Source organism: Phytophthora cinnamomi (assembly GCF_018691715.1).
Source record: "Phytophthora cinnamomi strain GKB4 chromosome Unknown Contig38, whole genome shotgun sequence".
In the NCBI taxonomy this organism is placed as follows: Eukaryota; Oomycota; class Peronosporomycetes; order Peronosporales; family Peronosporaceae; genus Phytophthora; species Phytophthora cinnamomi.
In genome coordinates this window covers 1,138,179-1,156,694 of record NW_027150971.1, presented here as the reverse complement: position 1 = coordinate 1,156,694, position 18,516 = coordinate 1,138,179, and the positions used below count along the sequence as shown (strand labels likewise).

Here is an 18,516-nt window from a genome sequence, read left to right as displayed (position 1 = left end):
CCCCCCCCATGCACTCGACCAGCTAATACTGCGCGTAATTCGCCCGGCAAAACCGGGTTGAACTGCTCGAGCTGAACTTTTGGGCGGCGCCTTTTCTTGCGCCGCGCTTCATTTGGTTGGCTGTCTATTTTTAGCGCGAGCCAGCCAAATCTCGCTTCGAGAACACCGCGGGGAAGGGATCCTTTGATCCAAGAGTCAGAGTGGAAAAACTCAAAACTCAACGCCGCCATAAGGCAAACAGCCACCTCCTGCGGAAAGCTAGCGCTGGCCCTCTACAGTCCCCGATCGCCCCCCGGCAACGCACCTCGCCCCGCCCCACTCTCCCCGCCACTCCACGCTGCCATGAACTCGCCCACCACGCCGTTCTCCAGCCACCAGGCCATCATGAAGTGCCCCTGGCAGTGGCGCCAGCCCTTCCTGGACGAGAAGCGCGAGAGCCGCAAGCGCAAGGTCGGCGACGGCTACTTCTACGACCCCGTGGACCCCAGCTTCGTGGACCACCTGCTGCCCGGCTACGCCAAGAAGTTCTGCGGCGCCGACGTGCTCGAGTCCGACGAGAAGGAGAACATCCAGCGCGAGATTGAACGCCTCATGACCAAGAAGGCCGGCGCGCTCGCGGACGAAGACGCCGCCGCCGCCTCGAGCGACGAGGACGACTTCGACGTGAGCCGCGAGAACCAGGCGCTGGTGGACAGCATCCTGCTCATGTCCAAGTCCGTGGAGGCCTCGTCGCTCACGCTGCTGGCGTCGCCCAAGAGCGTGGCGTCCTCCTCGCCCTCCTCCGACGAGGGCAGCGACGACGACGAGCTCGCCACGGACAGCAGCAGCGCCGAAGACTCGTTTGACCTCGCTGAGGACCGGCCGGCAAAGCTCATCGCGCACCGCAGCTCCTCGCTCGAGCTCGTGTCGGACAACCTGCAGGAGGCCTACTTCGCCGTGGAAGACAACGAGTTCCTCGACTTCCAGCCGGCCTCCGATGCCGGCGTGGCCGACACGGACTGAGCGTGCAACGCTCGTCTTCTCTCCCCTCCCATCTACGCCTGAGCGACGCCGCGGCCACTTGCCCCCCTCCCACCGACTTTCGCTCGTGTGAATTTATTTATTGATCGACTCCAGCTTTGAATGCTCGTACGTATGTATGATTCGACTGCGGAGAAGCGCACCGTCCACCTTCCGCTCGAGGAAGAGAGCGTTTCCGCATGCAAGAGAAACACAAGACAACCATCCCCAAACAGAGAAAAAAGACTCGCTAATGAACATGCTTTTTGCTACCTATATCTACGCTTTCTTCGCGTTGTATCCGAGCATGTTATCATGGCATGAAGCACAGTTTGCGAGCGAACCTGCTCGACTGGCGCTAATTACTAACCTCTCCCCCATTACATCTTGTCCCCCCTCCCCTCACGCTCGCCATGAGCTGAGCACCGGTCACCAGGAAGCGGGCAAGAAGTACGTGTGCTTATCTGTCCGTTTCCGCATGTGATGAAAGATTTCGCTAGAAACGCCCATTTCCATTTGTCCGTTACTAGGAATTCTATCGGGCTTATACTGGGATCTGCCAAAACATGGTGCCCTCGACGACGAACGGCCGCAGCAGGCGCCGGGACACTAGCGTGTCCAGCAGGATCTCAATCTTCTCCTTCCCGTACTCGGGCAGCATTTCTGCGAGCTGGTCGACGCTCTGTTCGCATGAGGCAGACACCGGCGGTTAGTGATCAAAGCGATGCCACGAGCGAAACAGACAAAACGCCACACGCCAGCGTCAAATTGAAGCATGCAATACTCACAATCGCCGGTTTGTCGTCGTCTGCTCCCTGAAATTTACTATACAACGTCGACACCTGCACGGCACCAACACCTCGCTGCAAGTCGACACCACCAACTAAAAGGTTAGCAGAAATCCTCCGACAACAAGCCTGAAAATAAAGGGCTCACCTGGAATACTGCTGGCAGCAGCGACAGCTCGAACTTCGGTGTTGGCTCCCCGGCGTTAAAAGAATCATCGTAGTCCTGCAACCGCGCTTCCTGGGATACACTGCCGACATCCAAGCTAGCGCCCACGAGACGGTTGGACAACGGGGTGTTTGGAGTCATTGCCTTCAGCTGGGTACGCAGCAACGGCGACGCCAAATCAAATTCAGGTGTCCTAGGTGTGTCTCCTTCGTCTGGTAGCGACTCGTTTCTCTGTTGCAGCGGTGTTGCTGCTGCTGAAGTTTGACCCTCGCCAGTTCGTCTATGGCTCGGAGACGATGCACTGCTCCGACTGCTGTACTTCCGGCGCAAGCTAGGAGACGTGTACGGAGACGGAGATTTCGTGGGGTAGTGTGTTTTCGGGTACACCGGGGTTCGTCGCCTCTCGCCAGCATCTGATCGTTTCCGCTTTCGGTTCGACCCATTTTCTGATGTCCTCGCTGGGCTCGAAGCGTTGGTGGTGGCTTCCTCTCTAACAGTCGACAGCCGAACCGTACTAAACTCTGGGGCGTACGGCGTGGCAATGGAGTCGTCCGTCTCATCCACGTCCTTTGCCTCCCCGCCGGATGTCGACTTCTTTCCCCGCGGCGGCGTGAACTCGAACTCGCCCATCTTCATCAAGTTCCTGCTAATACCGGGGCTGTTGCTACTGTACGCCACGCTGCTAATGGCCGACGGAGGCGTCGAGAGCTGCCGTGGACCAGCGTTCCCTGTTTCCGGTCGCACCCTCTGCAAATGACACACAAGAACACACCGTCAGTTGAAATCTCCCACCCCATCATCACTGCCCAAAGCAGCAACGCACCGAGATAAGCCCCGTGCGCGGCGGCGACGTCATCCTCGGCGACCAGCGCCCGGGGTCGTTCGAGTCGAGCGTGGACGTCGACCCGTGCGTCTTGCCGGCCGACTGGGCCGCCGACTTGGGCATGTACGGCGTCCTGGACATTCTAGGCAGGTTGTCGCTGTTGATGCTGAGGCTGAGGCTGTCCTCGTCGCTCGCGGGCGGCTGGTGCTTCTTGAGCGTCGTGGTCTTGAACGTCTGCTCCCTGCTCACGAAGGACGCGTCGTCCTCGTCATCTCCCGTCTCCTCCGCGGCGAGCTGCTGCTCTCTCTCCTGCTCCTGCTGCCGCTGGTAGTGACTGGCCGCTGCCCTGGTGGATCCAGGCGTGAACGGCCGCGAGAAGCGCGAGGGCGTGCGCGTGGCTCGGCGCGCCGCCGGCTGCTGCGTGAACGCGTCGAAGAGCGGCCGCCAGACGCGAGAGGCCTCGTGGATCTGGCGCAGGATCTGGTGGTGGCGACGCACCGTGCCGCAGATCTGCGTGGCCGAGCGGTGCGCCGCGCAGATGTTGGCGTCGATCTCCTGCAGCAGGTACGTGATGCGCTGCTGCGCGCTCTCGTCCATTTTGGCGCCTTAACGTTCGAACACTTTGCCCTCCTCAATTGAGGGCCTTCCGTCGACCATCACTCTGCAAAGTTGACGCAAATATCTGATTGGCTGAAAAGGTTTGAACCCATCTCGTGTTCCCGCCTGCGCATTTTGAATTCTTGCGGAGTGCGGAATCCACCGAGGCCAAGAAGTTGCAGTTGCCCATACAAACATGGAGTACCGCGTGCGCAAGCGAGACGTGAGCGGCGCCGGCCGCCTGCCGCGCTCGCTGGAGGCCGCGCTGCCCGACGCCGCCGTGCGCCGCTTCCTGCTGCGTGCAGGCTTCCGCTCCAGCTCGGACCGCGCCGCCGCCGAGGTGCGGCGCCACGTGGGCGACTTCTTCCGCCGCCTCGTGGGCTGCATGCTCGTCATGATGCAGCACGACGGGCGCCGCAGCTTCCGCCTCGTGGACGTCCAGCGCGCCTGCGAGCACTTCGGCATCCGCATGTACGGCTACGACGACCTGTGTCTGCTGGCCGCGGGCAGGGCCGGCGGGCCCGAGGCCTTCCACGTGACGGAGCTCGTGGAGTGCAACTCGCTCTTCAGCCGCCCCGTGGACGCGCCCGAGGAGCCCGACACGGAGCCCGGCGCGCGTTTCAAGAAGACGGACTTCGTGGCCAACTACGCGTCCTGGCGGAGCGAGGTGGGCGACGCTGACGGCGACATGAGTGATGCCAGCGAGTGGGCCTTCTCCGACGATGATTCCGACTCGGAAGACGGCCACGACGTGGACATGGACACGCCGCAGCTGGACGAGGACAGGTTCCTGGCCTCGCTGCAGGTCGCGCAGGAGTTGGTGGACGAGAAGCTGCTGCAACAGCCGGAGGAAGAGGACACGGACGGCGAGAACCAACCGGGACAAGGGTACTACTCGGACTACGACGACTGCTACGAGCCAGAGTATCTGGAGAAACTGCGTGAGCAAGAGGAGGATGAAGACGCCAAGTGGAACAAGGTGGGGCAGCTGCACGTGCTGCAGAGCGACGAGGACAGTGACCCTGCCGAGCTGCAGGAGTTTGACACCAGCCCCAACCTGTACGTCATCTCGCGCCAGGAGTTCCTGCGCCTCTACCGCGCGCTGCTCAGCCTTACGTTGAGAATGGGCGAGCTGCAGATCAGCTCCGTGGCGCTCAGCGCTCTGCACAACGCGACGGAGCAGTGCCTGCACCGTTCGCTCACTGAAGGCTCGCTTCACTACCAGCTCGCAGCAATCCTGAAGGAACAGGAGCACGCGAACTCGACAACTCAGTTGGAATCGGAGCTGCAGATGCAGCGCGAGAAGGTAAATGAGTTGTGTGAGACTATTGCTGCTAACAAGGCCGCCTTCAAGGCTAAGGAGCTGGCGATGCAGCAACAGATCGAGCAGCTCAAGAAGCAGCTACAAGGCCAGCACGGTGTGCAGATGGAGACTTCGCCAAGCCTGAAGAAGAAGTCACAGGGGAAGCGGAAAGCTACAAGTAAGAACACTCACACTGTGCGGAAGGGACTGTCCAAATCCTCAAATGGTTCTACTTCCGTAGTAGGTGCTCTGCGCTCTCGTGGACTCAACAACTCGGGCTCGAAGAAGCTGAAGGTCACTCTAATGTAACGAGGCCACCATACAGGTGATGACGACTGCTGCTAGTTCAATCTGAAGGTGCTCGTCATAACGTCTTCTCACGCAAGTATCCCCTCGGCAGCTTCTGCATTTTTGGGTCAGTTTACTAGCAGTTGCTGGAGCAGGGGGGCTTCGCGTCGGAGATCCATTTACAGCTTTACCGCTGTCGTAGCATTTCTCGATCAATATTAGGTACTATTTCGTCTTCTATCTGCGTGACTTGTAGTGGACTCATACGGATTTCCCGCTAAGCATAGCTTTCTGCTCAGCAGTCTCGGCAGCTCGAATCGTTGCTGTTGCGTGACAAACATGCACGAACTCGATCAGGTGCTGGAAAAAGTCGTCGCCGAATGTGCTACGGAAAACATGTTGTAGGTGAGTCAAGGCAAAATTATGCGTGGTATTGCTCGTTCTCGTCAGCACGTACCTTAGGTATGCTTCAATGTTGTTGTGCCCAGCATCGGTAACCCATAACGGCTTGCACCTCCATTCCTGTGGGCACATCTCGAACAATCCTTCTCCATGCCAAAACGGCACCACCTCGTCTCGAGTTCCATGGATAATCGTTACCGGTGATCGGACCTTGTCGATGATATCGATGTTGCAGAAGAGGTCGCCTGGAAATGTATACCGGAAGTTGAAGACTACACGGAACATGGAGAGCACAGGGCTCTGGAGGATGACGCCTGCTACGGGCTGTTCCAAGCTCGACTGTTTCACTGCCAGGTGCGTAGTTGGCCCGGATCCAAGCGATCTGCCATATCTGCGGTTAAGGACAGTAAGTGAGCTCCACACGTCGATCAAAATGTTGTGCGAGATGCAAAGGTGCGTACAGGATAATTTTTCCCGGCGGGATCTTCTTCACGTTGACAAGGTACGCGAACGCAGCTTCACCATCGGCAAAGCAAGCTTCTTCACTAGGTTCGCCTTCACTGATACCGTACCCAGAGTAGTCATACGACATTACATTGGCCTGAAGAACAGCGAATGGGGCCTCCTTTAGAGCAACCAACCACAGCACAGAAGACCACAGAGGTAGCTCACCCGAAGCCTCCGGCTCACTTCACGAAACCAATCGTAGATCATCCCCAGATCTGGTGGCACGCGGCACAAACACAATATCGTCCACGTGAACCTCAACACCAGTATAAAGCACGACGAGCTGAGCTTGCTTGTTTACCTTCAGCGTTGCCGTGAGAGAAGAGCACGGTGTATTCAGCCTTACTGCAGGGGAGTGGGTTTCAACGTCAGCGACCATTCCATTGCGCATTCAGAGACCAACCAACCCTGACCAGCTCAAGAGCAAACCACCTACTCGTATGGAATGAAGAACGCTGGGATCCTGTTGTGCATGGCTGTCACGAGGAAGAAGTAGCGGCGCGTGTATCCGTACGTGGCGGGCGGCGGCTGGAAGACCAGCGCAGACACCGCGCTCCCCATCGCTCCGGCGCAATAGCAGGCAGTCGCAATCTGTCAACGCCGCCACCGGCAGCCCCAGCACGCTCCAGCCAGCAGTACCCTTTAGCACCAGTGGTACCGCTGCGCAGTGCGGCAGTCGAGTACTTGCGCGACGCTCGTTTCGGGTTAGTTGCTATCTCGTGGGCAGGCGGGTCCTCTAATAAATAGAACACCACCCTGTTGAAACTGATCATGGCGTGCGAGCGCAATGTATGGGCGTTTGTATGGGTCAGCATGAAGCTGAAGCACAAAGGTACCTCGTGCGTGGCCGAATAAGAAAGACCAGGAGCTCAGCTGTACATGGAGACATGCATGCATTTATTGATCGCTCGCTCGGCTAAAGGCAACTCGCTCTAGCTCGTAAGCGTTGTAATTGTTGCTGCTGTTGTTGTACAATCCCAGGTGGAGTCGAAACATCACGTAGATCACCGCTGCACGCGTCGGCGCTTCGCAAGGTGCTTCACGCCACGCAGGTCTTCGTCGATCGCACGGTTCACCTGGCGCACGTCCTCGTCGACTGGGATGCCTTCTTTCCGGAGCAGATTTGAAAAACTCCCTCGACTGGCAGGGGTGAGATCCGGCTTGGGCGAGCTAGACACGATCGCCAGCGGGTCGTAGGTCTCACCTCTGCACGACGTCGACGCGGGCAACAGCAACGTAGGGTGCGTCGAGGTGGAGCTGAGCGCCAGTTTCTGGACGTACTTGTGATCGGCGTCGTCCAGCTCCGTCCACGGACCGCGAAGCAGCCTCCTCGGCCGTCGCTTCTGGCGCGTGCGTTGCGGCCAGGGCACCGCAGCCCGCACAGCTTTCGCGTAGTCGATCCAGTCCGTCGCCCACGTGTTGAGCCGCTTAAGCCCGGGCACGTGAGCCAGCAGCAGCGACTTGACGCTGTGCGGTCTGCGCCTCGCCGCTCTGTACAGCGTCTGTATGGTCTGCAGCTCCTGCTTCCGCCTCGACTGTTTCCTGCACTCAATTGCAGCACAAGACAGCTCTGCGTCAGCTCACACGAACACAATAAACCCATTCAAATGACCCAAAACCCACTTTTTCTCCGCCTCAGTGGCGCTGGAAAACGTGAATCCCGAGGTCAACGAGCTCTTCGTCTCCTCTCCATCTGCCAGCACACCAAACGAAGCGGGAATTGTCAGCCAATTGCCGCTAAAACTCGCTGAGCTGCCTCTGCGCACCGGTAAGCAGCGGCAGTTGGGGCCTGGACGACGCGTCTCCGCGCAACTTGGTGAAGGGCGAGAACGTAACGCGGCGACTGGCGCCGGTGTGTCGCCGGACGGCCAGGCGCCTCCGGTCGCGCTTGGACGCGCTGTCTGCGCTGCGCACGGGGCTCGCATACGACGACAACGTCTTGAGGATCGGCCGCGGCATCGTCTCCGCCGCCGCTGCTGCGTGCTCGTGCGGAGAAACGGATTGTTGACACCGGTACTCGAACGGTATCGAGATCGGTACTGACTACCACGATTAAAAAGTACCCGGTAGTCAAACTTTGGTCATGGCTACATTTCGCCAAAAGGCGCTTCGCTAGGTTGAAGTGAACGAACGGCGACGGAGGAGGCCTCGATCATGGGGCTAATGCTCCAGTTGCTTGGGCTCGTGGCCGTGGCTGTTGCCTGCTTTGAGGTGAGCTGCATCGTAGTGGTCCGGTAGTCCGATAGCTTTATTAACCATCGGTGGCTCCAGCTATGGCGCTTTCTAGTCGGCGCAATCTTCGCGCTCATCATGAAAGGTCTGTTGCAGAGCAGTTCAAAGCAATCTTAGTCTAAGGTTTTGTTGCAATTCATTTGCTAACATTAAGTATAATGCTGTCTGACCAGCCGGGTTGTTGGCGAACATCCGAGTGGATCCGCACACAAAGATCTCGGTGACGGCGGCGGCCTTGAAGATCTCCCTGTGGACGCAGCTGCCAAGGTTCCTGCGCTCACCTACTCAAGAGAAGCTTGTTATCTTGCAATTGCCCTATGTTCGTCTGCTGGTGGAGACGACAGATGCAGCACCGACGAAGACATCTCCACCTCCGCAGAGCTGTCAGTCGCCTTCGTTCTTGAAAACGCTGGATACCAGCACGGCCTTGAAGGACATTCGACACCCGATGTGGGCGAAAGTACGTTCGTGGATCCCACGTCTGCTGCCGTTGTGTCGCTGTGCCCATGCGATAGAGGTGGGCATTGGAGACATCTCTGTGGACGTTGTTCGGAAATATAAAGATGCTGTCACACCGGTGCTGAATATCCAGGTAGGACTGCCCTGTTAGTATTGGTAACTACAACACCGACAGACTGACACTATATGTGTTGTTTGATACAGCATGGTAGTGTGTTTATACGTGCAATGTTCCACGATAAAGCTAGAGAACTCGCACTCACTGTAAAACTCTCGCAGTCGCAGCCGATGCAGGTGGCTATTCAACAGTTGGAGTCAAATGCTGCGCTTGGCAGCACGGAAATAAGTATTCTCGTACCGATTTCTCACAACCACGAAGATATACGAGCTCCGATCCCGTCTGCATATTCAGTGGTGTGCGAGTTGATTCAAGTAAACCTTTCCTTTGAGCACCTGGTTCGCTCAGTATTGCGTGCGAAACCGCAGCAGCAGCAACAGTCTCCAACGAGTGCCGTGGGGCACGAAACAGACGCCGTCCAAGCCTGGATATTCGAAGGCATGACGGCTTTGAGGCTAGCTGAGATAAGCCCACACAATCTCCGTTTCACAATTCACAGACTCGAGGTTAATATGATCGACAAGGCTACGGCTCGTGGGACTGCATCTGCGTGTGCGTTGGAGCTAAATCGTCTCAGCATGGTTTTGTCAGGCGATTCGAGTCAAAGTCCCCGGGTGATCGATACGACCCATGATCCGGTGGTGACTAGGATGGCTGAGTTGACACTCGGACCGCTGGTCGTCTGCCTGAGCGAAGAAAACGGCAGCACCGACACAAGGGTCAAATCACCAGCGCTTAAACTTGAGGGATTGAAAGTAAACGCGGATTGTACTCTCAGTATTGAAGACTCAAGTGGCGATAGTTCAGAAGAAGCCGCCGAGACTGGTACTGAGCAGTCCGTGCTGCGTCTTCGGTCTACAACAAGTGGAGAAAATCGTGCACTTGAAGTGACGCTATCAAAGAGTATTGAGCCGTGGGTGGCATCATTTTGTTTGGTGTATGACGAAGAAAAGGGCACATTGCAAGAACACGATGCACCAAGATCAAATTTGGTCGAGACACAAGTTGACGAATTATCATTCCTAGAGACTTGCGAGTTCGAGTTGGATGCTCATTTCAAACTGATGAAAACAGAAGTCACGCTAGTTTCTTTAGATGGAGCATGCGACGTGCTCCCAAAAGGGGTTCCCAGCATCAACTTGTCAATAGGAGAAGTCACCGTATATGGGCATCCATTTGTGAGTGAAGAACACCTTGGAGTGCGCGCAAAGGCGGATATTCAATGTTCTCGTTTGAAAGCATCGTACTTTACGAATGACAACTCGAACAAGCTTTCCTTTTTATCTCTTGATTTTGCTCGGGTGTTCATTTCTCCTGTCGCCACAATGATGCAAAGTGAAATTCCTGCGGAAGTTGAGATGGAGGCAGAGTGGATTGAAGTAAAGTGGGCGCCGGAAGTCCTGCACGCGATCGGAGGACTGCTGGAGCTGGGAATTTTTACGTTGGCACCAATCTTACATGAATCAAGGTATCCCACAGTTGAAATAGAGAAAGTGAGTGCTGACCGCAATGGGTGGAAGACAACATCTTCATTAAACGTACCGGTGATGCATCAAATTGCAGAAGTGGCACAGGATACTGTTTCACCAGGAGAAGCGATCGCATTCCGGTGTACAGCAAAACGAATTTGCGTTACTTTTCCTTATATCTACTATGGAAAGCGCCACATGGAGTGTGTTACCGTCGATACATTTGCTATGAGCACTGAAGGAACTACAGAGCGACTTCGTATTACTATTCTAGATGCGAGGGTTTTTCCTGCTCGGTGCGCATCAAGCGATAGTCTCCTGTTTCCTGCTAAAGCCTCGCACGACAAGATTCGCTTCCGGCGAAAATCATTCACATCTCGTGCATCACACGGTCGTTCCGTGCGTCTGAAAGAATCATCCATACCCGACGTGGAACAACAGTCTGGACATGATGCCACCTACTTCGTGGCAGACTGTTTTTCTCTCGAAGAGAATAAGGTGGAAGGAAGCTCGAAGACAGTAGTTGACTTGTTCGTGAATGGTGCTCGAATGGAATGGGATATTTCAACGCAGTTGAGGGTCATGGAGCTAATTCGACGAATTACGTTTTCATCATGGGAGATGATTTATCGCGCTCGGAGTGCGTACGCTTTACATTGTACACCGTCTGACAGTATTTTTAATCGGCCTCATGGTTTAAACCCACCGCTAGATGATATCAACGAGTGCTTACGCTATGAAAGGCTTTTTGGTGACTTGATTAGTGCATCGGGAGACAAACTCCATCGACTGCATGCTACAAACCTGTCGGTCCACGCAAAATTATGCAATGAGATTGATGTACAAATCGTGGTTGGCCTATTCGGAGGGGATGATCTACCCGAAGTATGGGTGTTAGATGATATCCATCTTCAGTTGAACGGTCTCGAAATGGTATCGGCTGGATCCGTTCACGTCAGACATACCATTGGCAAGCAGATTGATTATGTGTACGGCGAGTTCGAAGATATGCTGCGAAAACGGCTTTCAGCTTGCAACCGCTCTACCGATGTTTTGGACCAAAGCCTTACGGACGGAATACTTATCCAGGTTAACACACTGCGACTTTGCACTAGCTGCGACTTTCCGCTCCAATCTTACGTGGACGCCATCGTGTCCAGCTTTGACCCTTTCAAGCAAGAGCTAAGTACAGCTGCGACATCATTCTGGCGTCCGCAACACGAAGTGTTTTACCAGTTTTTCTTGGGTACCCCTGTAGCCTCTCATCAAATGGAGATATGGATGCACCTTGAAAATGTAGTGTGTGAGTGTCTTGGCAATCCACTGGAGAGTTGGCTCGAGCGCATGTATCCATTATGGATTGAGGAACTGGCCGAGCAAGAGCTGCGAGCACACATGCTAGACGACCACGTTGCTACACTCAAGCTCACAAACGCGGAACTTCTTTGTGACGACTCATATCAAGAAATGAAGACGCTATTGACTGAAAAGAACGCAAGAATGTACGTTCAAAGAGTTAAGTCACTGTCAAAAGAAAGCCAAGATGGTGACAATGGATATTTCATCAGTGTTGCGGTTGGTGAAGTCAATGCTGACATTGCATTTGAAGAGGACATAACGAAGGCGTGGGGTCGTATACAAGAGCTGGATGAGGCTAAAGAAGCTCTTCACAGCGCGTTTAAGACGGTTGGGCGTGATTGGAACTTATTCGCGCCATCCGGCTTGGTTTTCATGGGTGGTCAGGTTAACACCGTTATCAGTGATTTGACGGTGCGAATGAGACGCTTTCCTACTCCCTTGATGAGCTGTGGTTGCTTGAGCGTCAACGGGCAGGTCTTTTTGACGGCCTTCAATAGTGGTTGTGATGAAACCTTCGGCAATTTGCCTTTTGACGTGATGGCAGCTCTGCGTTGCTTTGTGGATCTAGCGGTAGATGTATCAAGCCCGGTATTGTTTTTCAACCCTGGTTATCTCTATGCATTGGACGAGTTGGTGGGTTTGGCCTTAGGTATGCTTCCATTAGCTGTGCTGAAAGTCGACCAGCGCTATAATACCTCAGCCGTTGATATTGCGCGCAGGCTTCTTCACGGAAAGGTTACTATCTCCGTGAAGGATGCTGGTGTCCGTCTCCTATGTGGGGCGACATCATTTGAATCGGGCGATTTCCTTGAAATTATAGTTCATCAAGTCCGGGTGGCTTACACTAGTGGATGCATCGACATCGATGTAGCCCGTGTGACAGCCAAAATTGAGCCTGGTTCGCTCTCACACATCGCAGAGTTGAGCCATATAAAGCTGCAAGTGTGGATCAAGTGGGGCTGCTGTGGCGATCCTACACTGCATTACAGTTACCCCATCGAATTTGTCGGTGTTAATCACGCCAGTACTTCAGACGAAAAATTTACGCTGAGTTTATCACGTTATGATACTCACCCCGATTTTTACGCGACGAATCCATTCCAAGATTATCAAGCAACAGAACTATCTATCTTCGTGAACGGAAGAGTGTGTCCTGTGGATCCCGAAAACGGTGATCCAAACAGCACCGACGGATGGTCGAAGCGGGACATGGCTGCACGTACAGCCGTTGTGCTCTACAGTAAGAATGTTGAATGGCTAATTGGATTCGGTCGTGTATATCAAAAGGTGCCACTCTATCCGTTGCCACGGCGCCGAGACAATGGCATCAAACCCGTCCTGCCTTCTCTAGACATTTCAAGCATTCTCAAAGGAGTAACAGTTGAGGAATTTGACTTGATCGGCCTGGATTTAGCGCTGTATGCGAGTGAAAAACATCCTGTTGGTGTACGCGCCTTCCTTGATGACAAGATTAGCTGCTCCGGGGCTTTACTGAAGAGCTCCCACGAGGTTTTTGGTAGCTCGAACGGTAGAGGATCTCCTAAGAATGAGACTAACTCCGTCGTGCGTCGACTTTCATTCTCTATCGAAAAATCGAGGTGGGTTGTTCACGATGTGAGTGTGGACGCTCGAGATGTTCAGGTGCGCGTGTGTACACCCGAGTCGGGAAGCAGAGGAGAGGCACTTGTCAGTGTGAAAAACATTTCGCTGATTGTTGGAGGCGGCACGGAAAGAGCACCAACCCATGATAATGGTCAGATGCGATTACACAGTCCTCCTCCGATGAAACGCGTAACGAATGCTCAGCCCTTCGCGTTTTCCCAGTCCACCAGCGTCGTTAGGGAGCGACCGAAGCAAAGTATTCTTGACTTTTTTGAGATTCCTCACGAAAATCCGTTCAGTTATCGAGAATCGGACAGCGATGCTGAAGGAGACCTTGACGTGTGTGAAGCTCCAGTGGTTGATGGTGGTGTTGAAGAGGCCGGGAACGAAGTCCTTGACGAGTTTCAGCGACTTGGCTTCCTGCTTGGGTTATTATCAAATGAGGTCCGAGTTACAGTGACAATGACAGCCTTAGCTTCGCTGGTGGATATTGCTGACACGTGGGTTGACGTTATTGTCACGAGTCTACCCGAACTATTTGACACAGTGGAGTCTGTGATGCTGCTTCAGCAGAAGGAAGATGAGGCAGCAGAGGCAGATATTATCGTGGAGGATTCGGATCCTAGTCCAAAGAAGTTCACGTCCCTCGCTCAAGACCCCAAGTTTAGCGGTATTTGCCTTCAAGGAGGTGCTGATGCTCCTGTAAGCAGAGATAATAGTTTGCGGTTTGAACCAACTCCTTACTCGAACGCAGATACGGTAAGGCCGGCCAGGAGAAAATCTAGCAAGGTCTTAAGCCAGTTAGAACCCCTCCGGACTATGGAAGATATAGTATCCCCACGCGCTACGAGCTCGAAAATCGTCCATGCATTCATAATGGTGAAGTTCGAGGATTGCCAGATCAGTGTTCAAGATCACCTGAACAAAGGGTCGGTGTTGCTCGCGCTAAATGCTGGAACATTGCAGCATGCTGTTTCGACGGATGCCAGTCACGATCGCATCAACTTAAACGTCGACGGATTGCAGGTTTTCACGGCGCTGTTGGATGTTGATGTAAAATCTCACGCCATTTGGCTGAAAACGCTCGCGGATGGATCGTATTCCCCAAGTTCATATGGCTTGCTCCGACAAATCATCGCACCAATACCCGCACAAGTTACAATTTGGGCCGACAAGGAAAAATCTCTGGTGAAAAACAAAGTGAAATTGGACATACCTACCATCGAGGTACAGGTCAACCCAGTGTCGAAGGGTATTCTCGAGAAGCTTTCTACAACAGCTACCGAGCGCATCAACGCGAAACTGGCTGAGAAGAAGGGGGCCGACCATTCTCATCTCCTGCACGGATATCTGAGGGAAGCCCAACACCAGGAACGGTCTCTCCACCAGCTTGTTGGACTGAAGAAGCAACTCAAATGGAAAATTTCGGCTTTACAGTGGCGTCAGCTGTGCGGCTGGGACTATCGAATGAACGAGCGTGCGATGGTTGCTGTAACTGCAGCAGAAAATGCCCGAAACCTTACATTCGACGTTGAAACATCCCCACTGTTCCGAAGACGAAAAATGTCCTCAGCATCTGTATCTTCAACCACAACGAGTTTTAGTATGATCGGATCCACCGCTACAAATCGGTACGAGGATGAACAGTTCACGGATGAGCTGCAGAAAATGACACAGCAGTATGAGGCTCTTTCCGAGGTGACACGCTTCGTGGCCGACGAAATCAAGAAGCAGCTGAAACCGAGCCCACTGCCTAACGTGGATCTGGAATTCGCGCTCGATCGCGCTTCCTTGACACTCAGTGGTGATAATGTCGACATCCTTCGGGCTCAATTGGGGTCATTGTGCTTCAAGATGCAGTTATTCGAGGATCACTCAGGCAACTTCGCATTGACTCTCCAGGATCTATCTGCTAGCAACCTCAGCCCGGGAACCCCATACCCAGACCTAGTACTTCCAGTGTACTCGCGGACGTGGGAAGGAGATGACATGTTTCTCCGTATCGACGCTGAAGTAGCAAAACCTGTGGGAGGTATCACTGTCGTCCAGCATTTCGAAGTGAACGTCCACCCAATTCAGGTATGCATAACACAAGAGGTAATTATGCAGTTGGTGGCGTTCTTCTCGCCATCAGACACGGCCAATGTTGACAAGGAGGAGCAGCGTGCGGAGGTTCGATCTCAGTTCTTGCAAGCTCGAACTGCCACCAGTTCTGGAAGTGATGGCCGTGTCGGCTCGGCTATCATTAAGGCGGTCAAGGTCGCAGGTAAAGCAGCTGCACATCCTCTCGGTCTCGGGCGAACTCATCGTGGTGACAGTGACGAAGAGCTCGTGGCAGCTGGTCGAAAAGCAAAGGGAGGATCACTTCACCTTATACCAGAAGACCCGTCACAGTGGATCGCGAAGCTGGCAAATCTATCCGAGTCTAACGGGCTGCCGCTGTTTGGCTCAACGGATGAGACCGACCTGCACAACACGGAATCTGCAGAACGAGAGATCAGCGAGATGAAAGACAGAGCCAAGAACATTTTGTTCAAGCGTATCCGTCTCGGAGCTATTGAGGTGGTGCTTACGTACAAGAACAAAAAGAGCGGCTTAGGAAATAGCAGCACCCCGCATCTGCATCTCCCCCACGCTACGCAGCCGCAAGCATTAGAAGACATGCGGGGCTTCGAAGTGAAAACGCATGCGCTGGTGTATTGCGATAAAACGTGTTCGCCTCTGGATCTGGTCATGCGGGTGCGGCGCGACATTCTTCTGGACGTGCTCTCACAAGTGGGACGCAACTTCACCAACATCGGCAACTTCCTGCGCGACCAATTCGATCCCTCCAGATGGGCTGCGTTCGACGCACTAGCACCGCTCAAGTCTTTGTCGACAACAGTATCATCGCTGACTGCTATCGGACCATCTCACGTCGGTGCAGTCGTGCCCCTGGCCGCTCACCCCGAAACTGGGAACGCTTCTTCTGACGCAAAGGCTAAGAACGCCGAAGACAGTTCCTCCACCACGACTCCAACGTCGTTGCGTCCTACTGAGCTCCTGCACGAGTGGCAAGCGCCATCGAACCCCGACATGTTCAGCGACCACTACGACGCCGACAGCTCCACGCCCACCACCCCGACATCCGCCGACGCTGCGCACCCCAAGCAGATCAAGGCCAAGCGCTCCCTGGCCAAGCTCTTCTCCAGAAAGAAGTCGTCCAGCTCGCTGCCCTCCCCGTCCGCGCAGTAGCAACAACTAATTACATGTATTGTATCCACTATAGCACACCCACTGCTGCCTCTAACAGCGGGCAAACACGTGTGCCTTGATGTCCGTGACGTAGCTCATGCTGTAGCTCCCGCGGCGCCGCAGCTCGCGTCGGAAGGACGTGGCCTCCGGCTGCTGGCGTCTCGCAGCGGCCTTCTTCGCCTCCTAGAGGCACAAACCCGTCAGTCTCTCCGCCCCTCCGTCTCCCCATTGCAGTCACGCACCTGCGTCGCCACCCAGCGCAGCGGCAGCAGCACTCCCAGCACGTACAGCGCCACCAGCAGCGTCACGAGCGTCAACATAACGACCTGATTGATACATTCATTAAATCGGCGTTAACAACCGCGATAATTGCGTTTAAAACGTGGAAATTTCGAGCGATCACCTTGCGCGTAGTGGGGAGCGCACGAAGCTCGTCGAGGAGCTGAGCGGCGAGCGGCAGCAGCTGCACGCGGCCCAGCACGAAGCCGCCTCCTAGCAACGCCGCGTTGAAGAGCAACGACCCCATTTTACGACTGCGATCGGACAACCCTTATACAGGGGTGTTTGCGTCGGCCAATCAGAGGCGTTATTGCGCCGTCTCGTTTCTGCCAATCATCCGCCGCCTTTACGCCCGCACTTTCAGCCAATGGACGCCCAAGTCGCGTCTCGGCCATTCAATTCGCTGTTGGGCGGCCGTCGCCCTATTGGAGCTCCTCACTTTTCAAACCGGAAGTTAATACTCGCACCATGGCTCCCGCTGCCCCGAAAGTGTACGTGGCCGTCTGAAGCCGCCGCAAGCGCCAGGTCTCGTGCTTCTATCCTCCTGCTGCATCATGGATTGTCTCCTGCGTCTCCCCACCCCCCGCTCGAGCGGGGGCGACGCACGGATGGATCGTGAGAGTAAAGCGTGTCCTCCGACTCGAAACCAGAGCTCGGAGGCGCGCTCTTCTCTTGAAATCGATACGGAGAGGCCGTCTTTAAGTTACTGAGACGCCTCTCCAACGTCTCCCAATGTGCCTGCAACGGCAGCATTCGCGGAGGATCGTGGTGTGTGTGGGTCTCGTTCTTAAGGCGGACCCACTCCACTCAAATGGAACTGTGACGGGTGTGTCGGGAGCAACCTCGTGGAGCCACTGCCCCCCTCCCTCTATCAGATGAGAGAGGGGAGCTGGCTCTACTGAGCGCTAGGCCTGGGCTGTTGAGCTCAGCCTTCCACCGATGCGTCATGCATCCCGTCCTAACTCTTGTGTGTCATCGTCCGTCCTGCCCCACAGTCTCGTCCCTGAGTCGATCCTCAAGAAGCGTCGCACGCTCGAGCAGGTGAAGGCCAAGCGCGCCGCCAAGGTCGCCGCCGACAAGGTCCACCGCAAGAAGGTCCGTCAGATCGCCTTCAAGAGCGCCGAGAAGTACGTCAAGGAGTACCGCCAGGTAAGAGACCCCCGCCATGCTCTTATACACCGTTGTGACAGTTCAAGAGCAATTGGTCTGACGTAATCTTTCGTCTGCCGTAATCAACAGCTCGAGAAGCAGAGCGTGATCCTGCGCCGCCAGGCCAAGTCCACGGGCAACTTCTACGTGCCCGCTGAGGCCAAGTTCGCCTTCGTGATCCGCATCCGCGGTATCATCGGCGTGTCCCCCAAGGTGCGCAAGATCCTGCAGCTCCTGCGTCTGCGCCAGATCCAGAACGGCGTGTTCGTGAAGCTCAACAAGGCCACCATCAACATGCTGCGCCTGGTCGAGCCCTTCGTGACCTACGGCTACCCCAACCTCAAGGTCACCCGCGAGCTGATCTACAAGCGTGGATTCGGCAAGGTCCGCGGCCAGCGCATCCCCCTGACGGACAACTCGGTGATCGAGAAGTCCCTGGGCCACGTCGGCATCATCTGTATCGAGGACCTGATCCACGAGGTCTTCACGGTCGGCGAGCACTTCAAGCAGGCCGCCAACTTCCTGTGGCCCTTCCAGCTGTCGTCCCCCAACGGCGGCTACACCAAGAAGCTGCTGCACTTCGCTGAGGGCGGCGACGCTGGCAACCGCGGCGCTGAGATCAACAAGTTCATCAAGCAGTGCCTGTAAGGTGTTTGCTTGGTCGTACTTGCGAGGTTTCTTCCAGCAACACGGTGTTTGGGCGGGCTCTTTGCCTGCTCGGATGCTTTAACAAATCGGTTTG

At 55.1% G+C, this 18,516-nt stretch overlaps 9 protein-coding genes across 9 annotated transcripts; 5 read left to right on the top strand and 4 right to left on the bottom strand.

Moving 5' to 3' along the window:
• Positions 1-342: 342 nt before the first annotated feature.
• Positions 343-1,002, top strand: IUM83_03346 (uncharacterized protein; the record flags this gene model as incomplete). The annotated part of the gene is made up of 1 exon (XM_067927337.1): positions 343-1,002. One exon carries the CDS (start codon positions 343-345, stop codon positions 1,000-1,002), a length of 660 nt encoding a protein of 219 aa, XP_067791697.1.
• Positions 1,003-1,543: 541 nt separating this feature from the next.
• IUM83_03345 (DASH complex subunit Ask1) lies at positions 1,544-3,373 on the bottom strand (the record flags this gene model as incomplete). Its single annotated transcript, XM_067927336.1, has 5 exons — positions 1,544-1,681; positions 1,788-1,862; positions 1,936-2,103; positions 2,464-2,700; positions 2,777-3,373. The coding sequence occupies 5 exons, from the start codon at positions 3,371-3,373 to the stop codon at positions 1,544-1,546; spliced, it is 1,215 nt and encodes a 404-aa protein (XP_067791696.1).
• A 196-nt stretch (positions 3,374-3,569) lies between these two features.
• Positions 3,570-4,985, top strand: IUM83_03344 (Hippocampus abundant transcript 1 protein; the record flags this gene model as incomplete). Its single annotated transcript, XM_067927335.1, has 3 exons — positions 3,570-4,679; positions 4,749-4,854; positions 4,918-4,985. 3 exons carry the CDS (start codon positions 3,570-3,572, stop codon positions 4,983-4,985), a joined length of 1,284 nt encoding a protein of 427 aa, XP_067791695.1.
• A 240-nt stretch (positions 4,986-5,225) lies between these two features.
• On the bottom strand, positions 5,226-6,434 carry IUM83_03343 (putative serine protease family S09X; the record flags this gene model as incomplete). The annotated part of the gene is made up of 6 exons (XM_067927334.1): positions 5,226-5,349; positions 5,422-5,757; positions 5,828-5,967; positions 6,039-6,088; positions 6,175-6,218; positions 6,310-6,434. 6 exons carry the CDS (start codon positions 6,432-6,434, stop codon positions 5,226-5,228), a joined length of 819 nt encoding a protein of 272 aa, XP_067791700.1.
• Positions 6,435-6,877: 443 nt separating this feature from the next.
• Positions 6,878-7,832, bottom strand: IUM83_03342 (2-amino-3-carboxymuconate-6-semialdehyde decarboxylase; the record flags this gene model as incomplete). Its single annotated transcript, XM_067927333.1, has 3 exons — positions 6,878-7,415; positions 7,497-7,566; positions 7,640-7,832. 3 exons carry the CDS (start codon positions 7,830-7,832, stop codon positions 6,878-6,880), a joined length of 801 nt encoding a protein of 266 aa, XP_067791699.1.
• Positions 7,833-8,183: 351 nt separating this feature from the next.
• Positions 8,184-8,776, top strand: IUM83_03341 (FMP27, C-terminal; the record flags this gene model as incomplete). The annotated part of the gene is made up of 4 exons (XM_067927332.1): positions 8,184-8,190; positions 8,279-8,555; positions 8,669-8,697; positions 8,769-8,776. The coding sequence occupies 4 exons, from the start codon at positions 8,184-8,186 to the stop codon at positions 8,774-8,776; spliced, it is 321 nt and encodes a 106-aa protein (XP_067791673.1).
• A 5,941-nt stretch (positions 8,777-14,717) lies between these two features.
• Positions 14,718-16,346, top strand: IUM83_03340 (FMP27, C-terminal; the record flags this gene model as incomplete). Its single annotated transcript, XM_067927331.1, has 1 exon — positions 14,718-16,346. The coding sequence occupies one exon, from the start codon at positions 14,718-14,720 to the stop codon at positions 16,344-16,346; it is 1,629 nt and encodes a 542-aa protein (XP_067791698.1).
• A 51-nt stretch (positions 16,347-16,397) lies between these two features.
• IUM83_03339 (uncharacterized protein) lies at positions 16,398-16,872 on the bottom strand (the record flags this gene model as incomplete). The annotated part of the gene is made up of 3 exons (XM_067927330.1): positions 16,398-16,529; positions 16,589-16,672; positions 16,750-16,872. 3 exons carry the CDS (start codon positions 16,870-16,872, stop codon positions 16,398-16,400), a joined length of 339 nt encoding a protein of 112 aa, XP_067791881.1.
• Positions 16,873-17,093: 221 nt separating this feature from the next.
• On the top strand, positions 17,094-18,422 carry IUM83_03338 (60S ribosomal protein L7; the record flags this gene model as incomplete). Its single annotated transcript, XM_067927329.1, has 3 exons — positions 17,094-17,116; positions 17,621-17,774; positions 17,865-18,422. The coding sequence occupies 3 exons, from the start codon at positions 17,094-17,096 to the stop codon at positions 18,420-18,422; spliced, it is 735 nt and encodes a 244-aa protein (XP_067791882.1).
• Between the last annotated feature and the right edge of the window lie 94 nt (positions 18,423-18,516).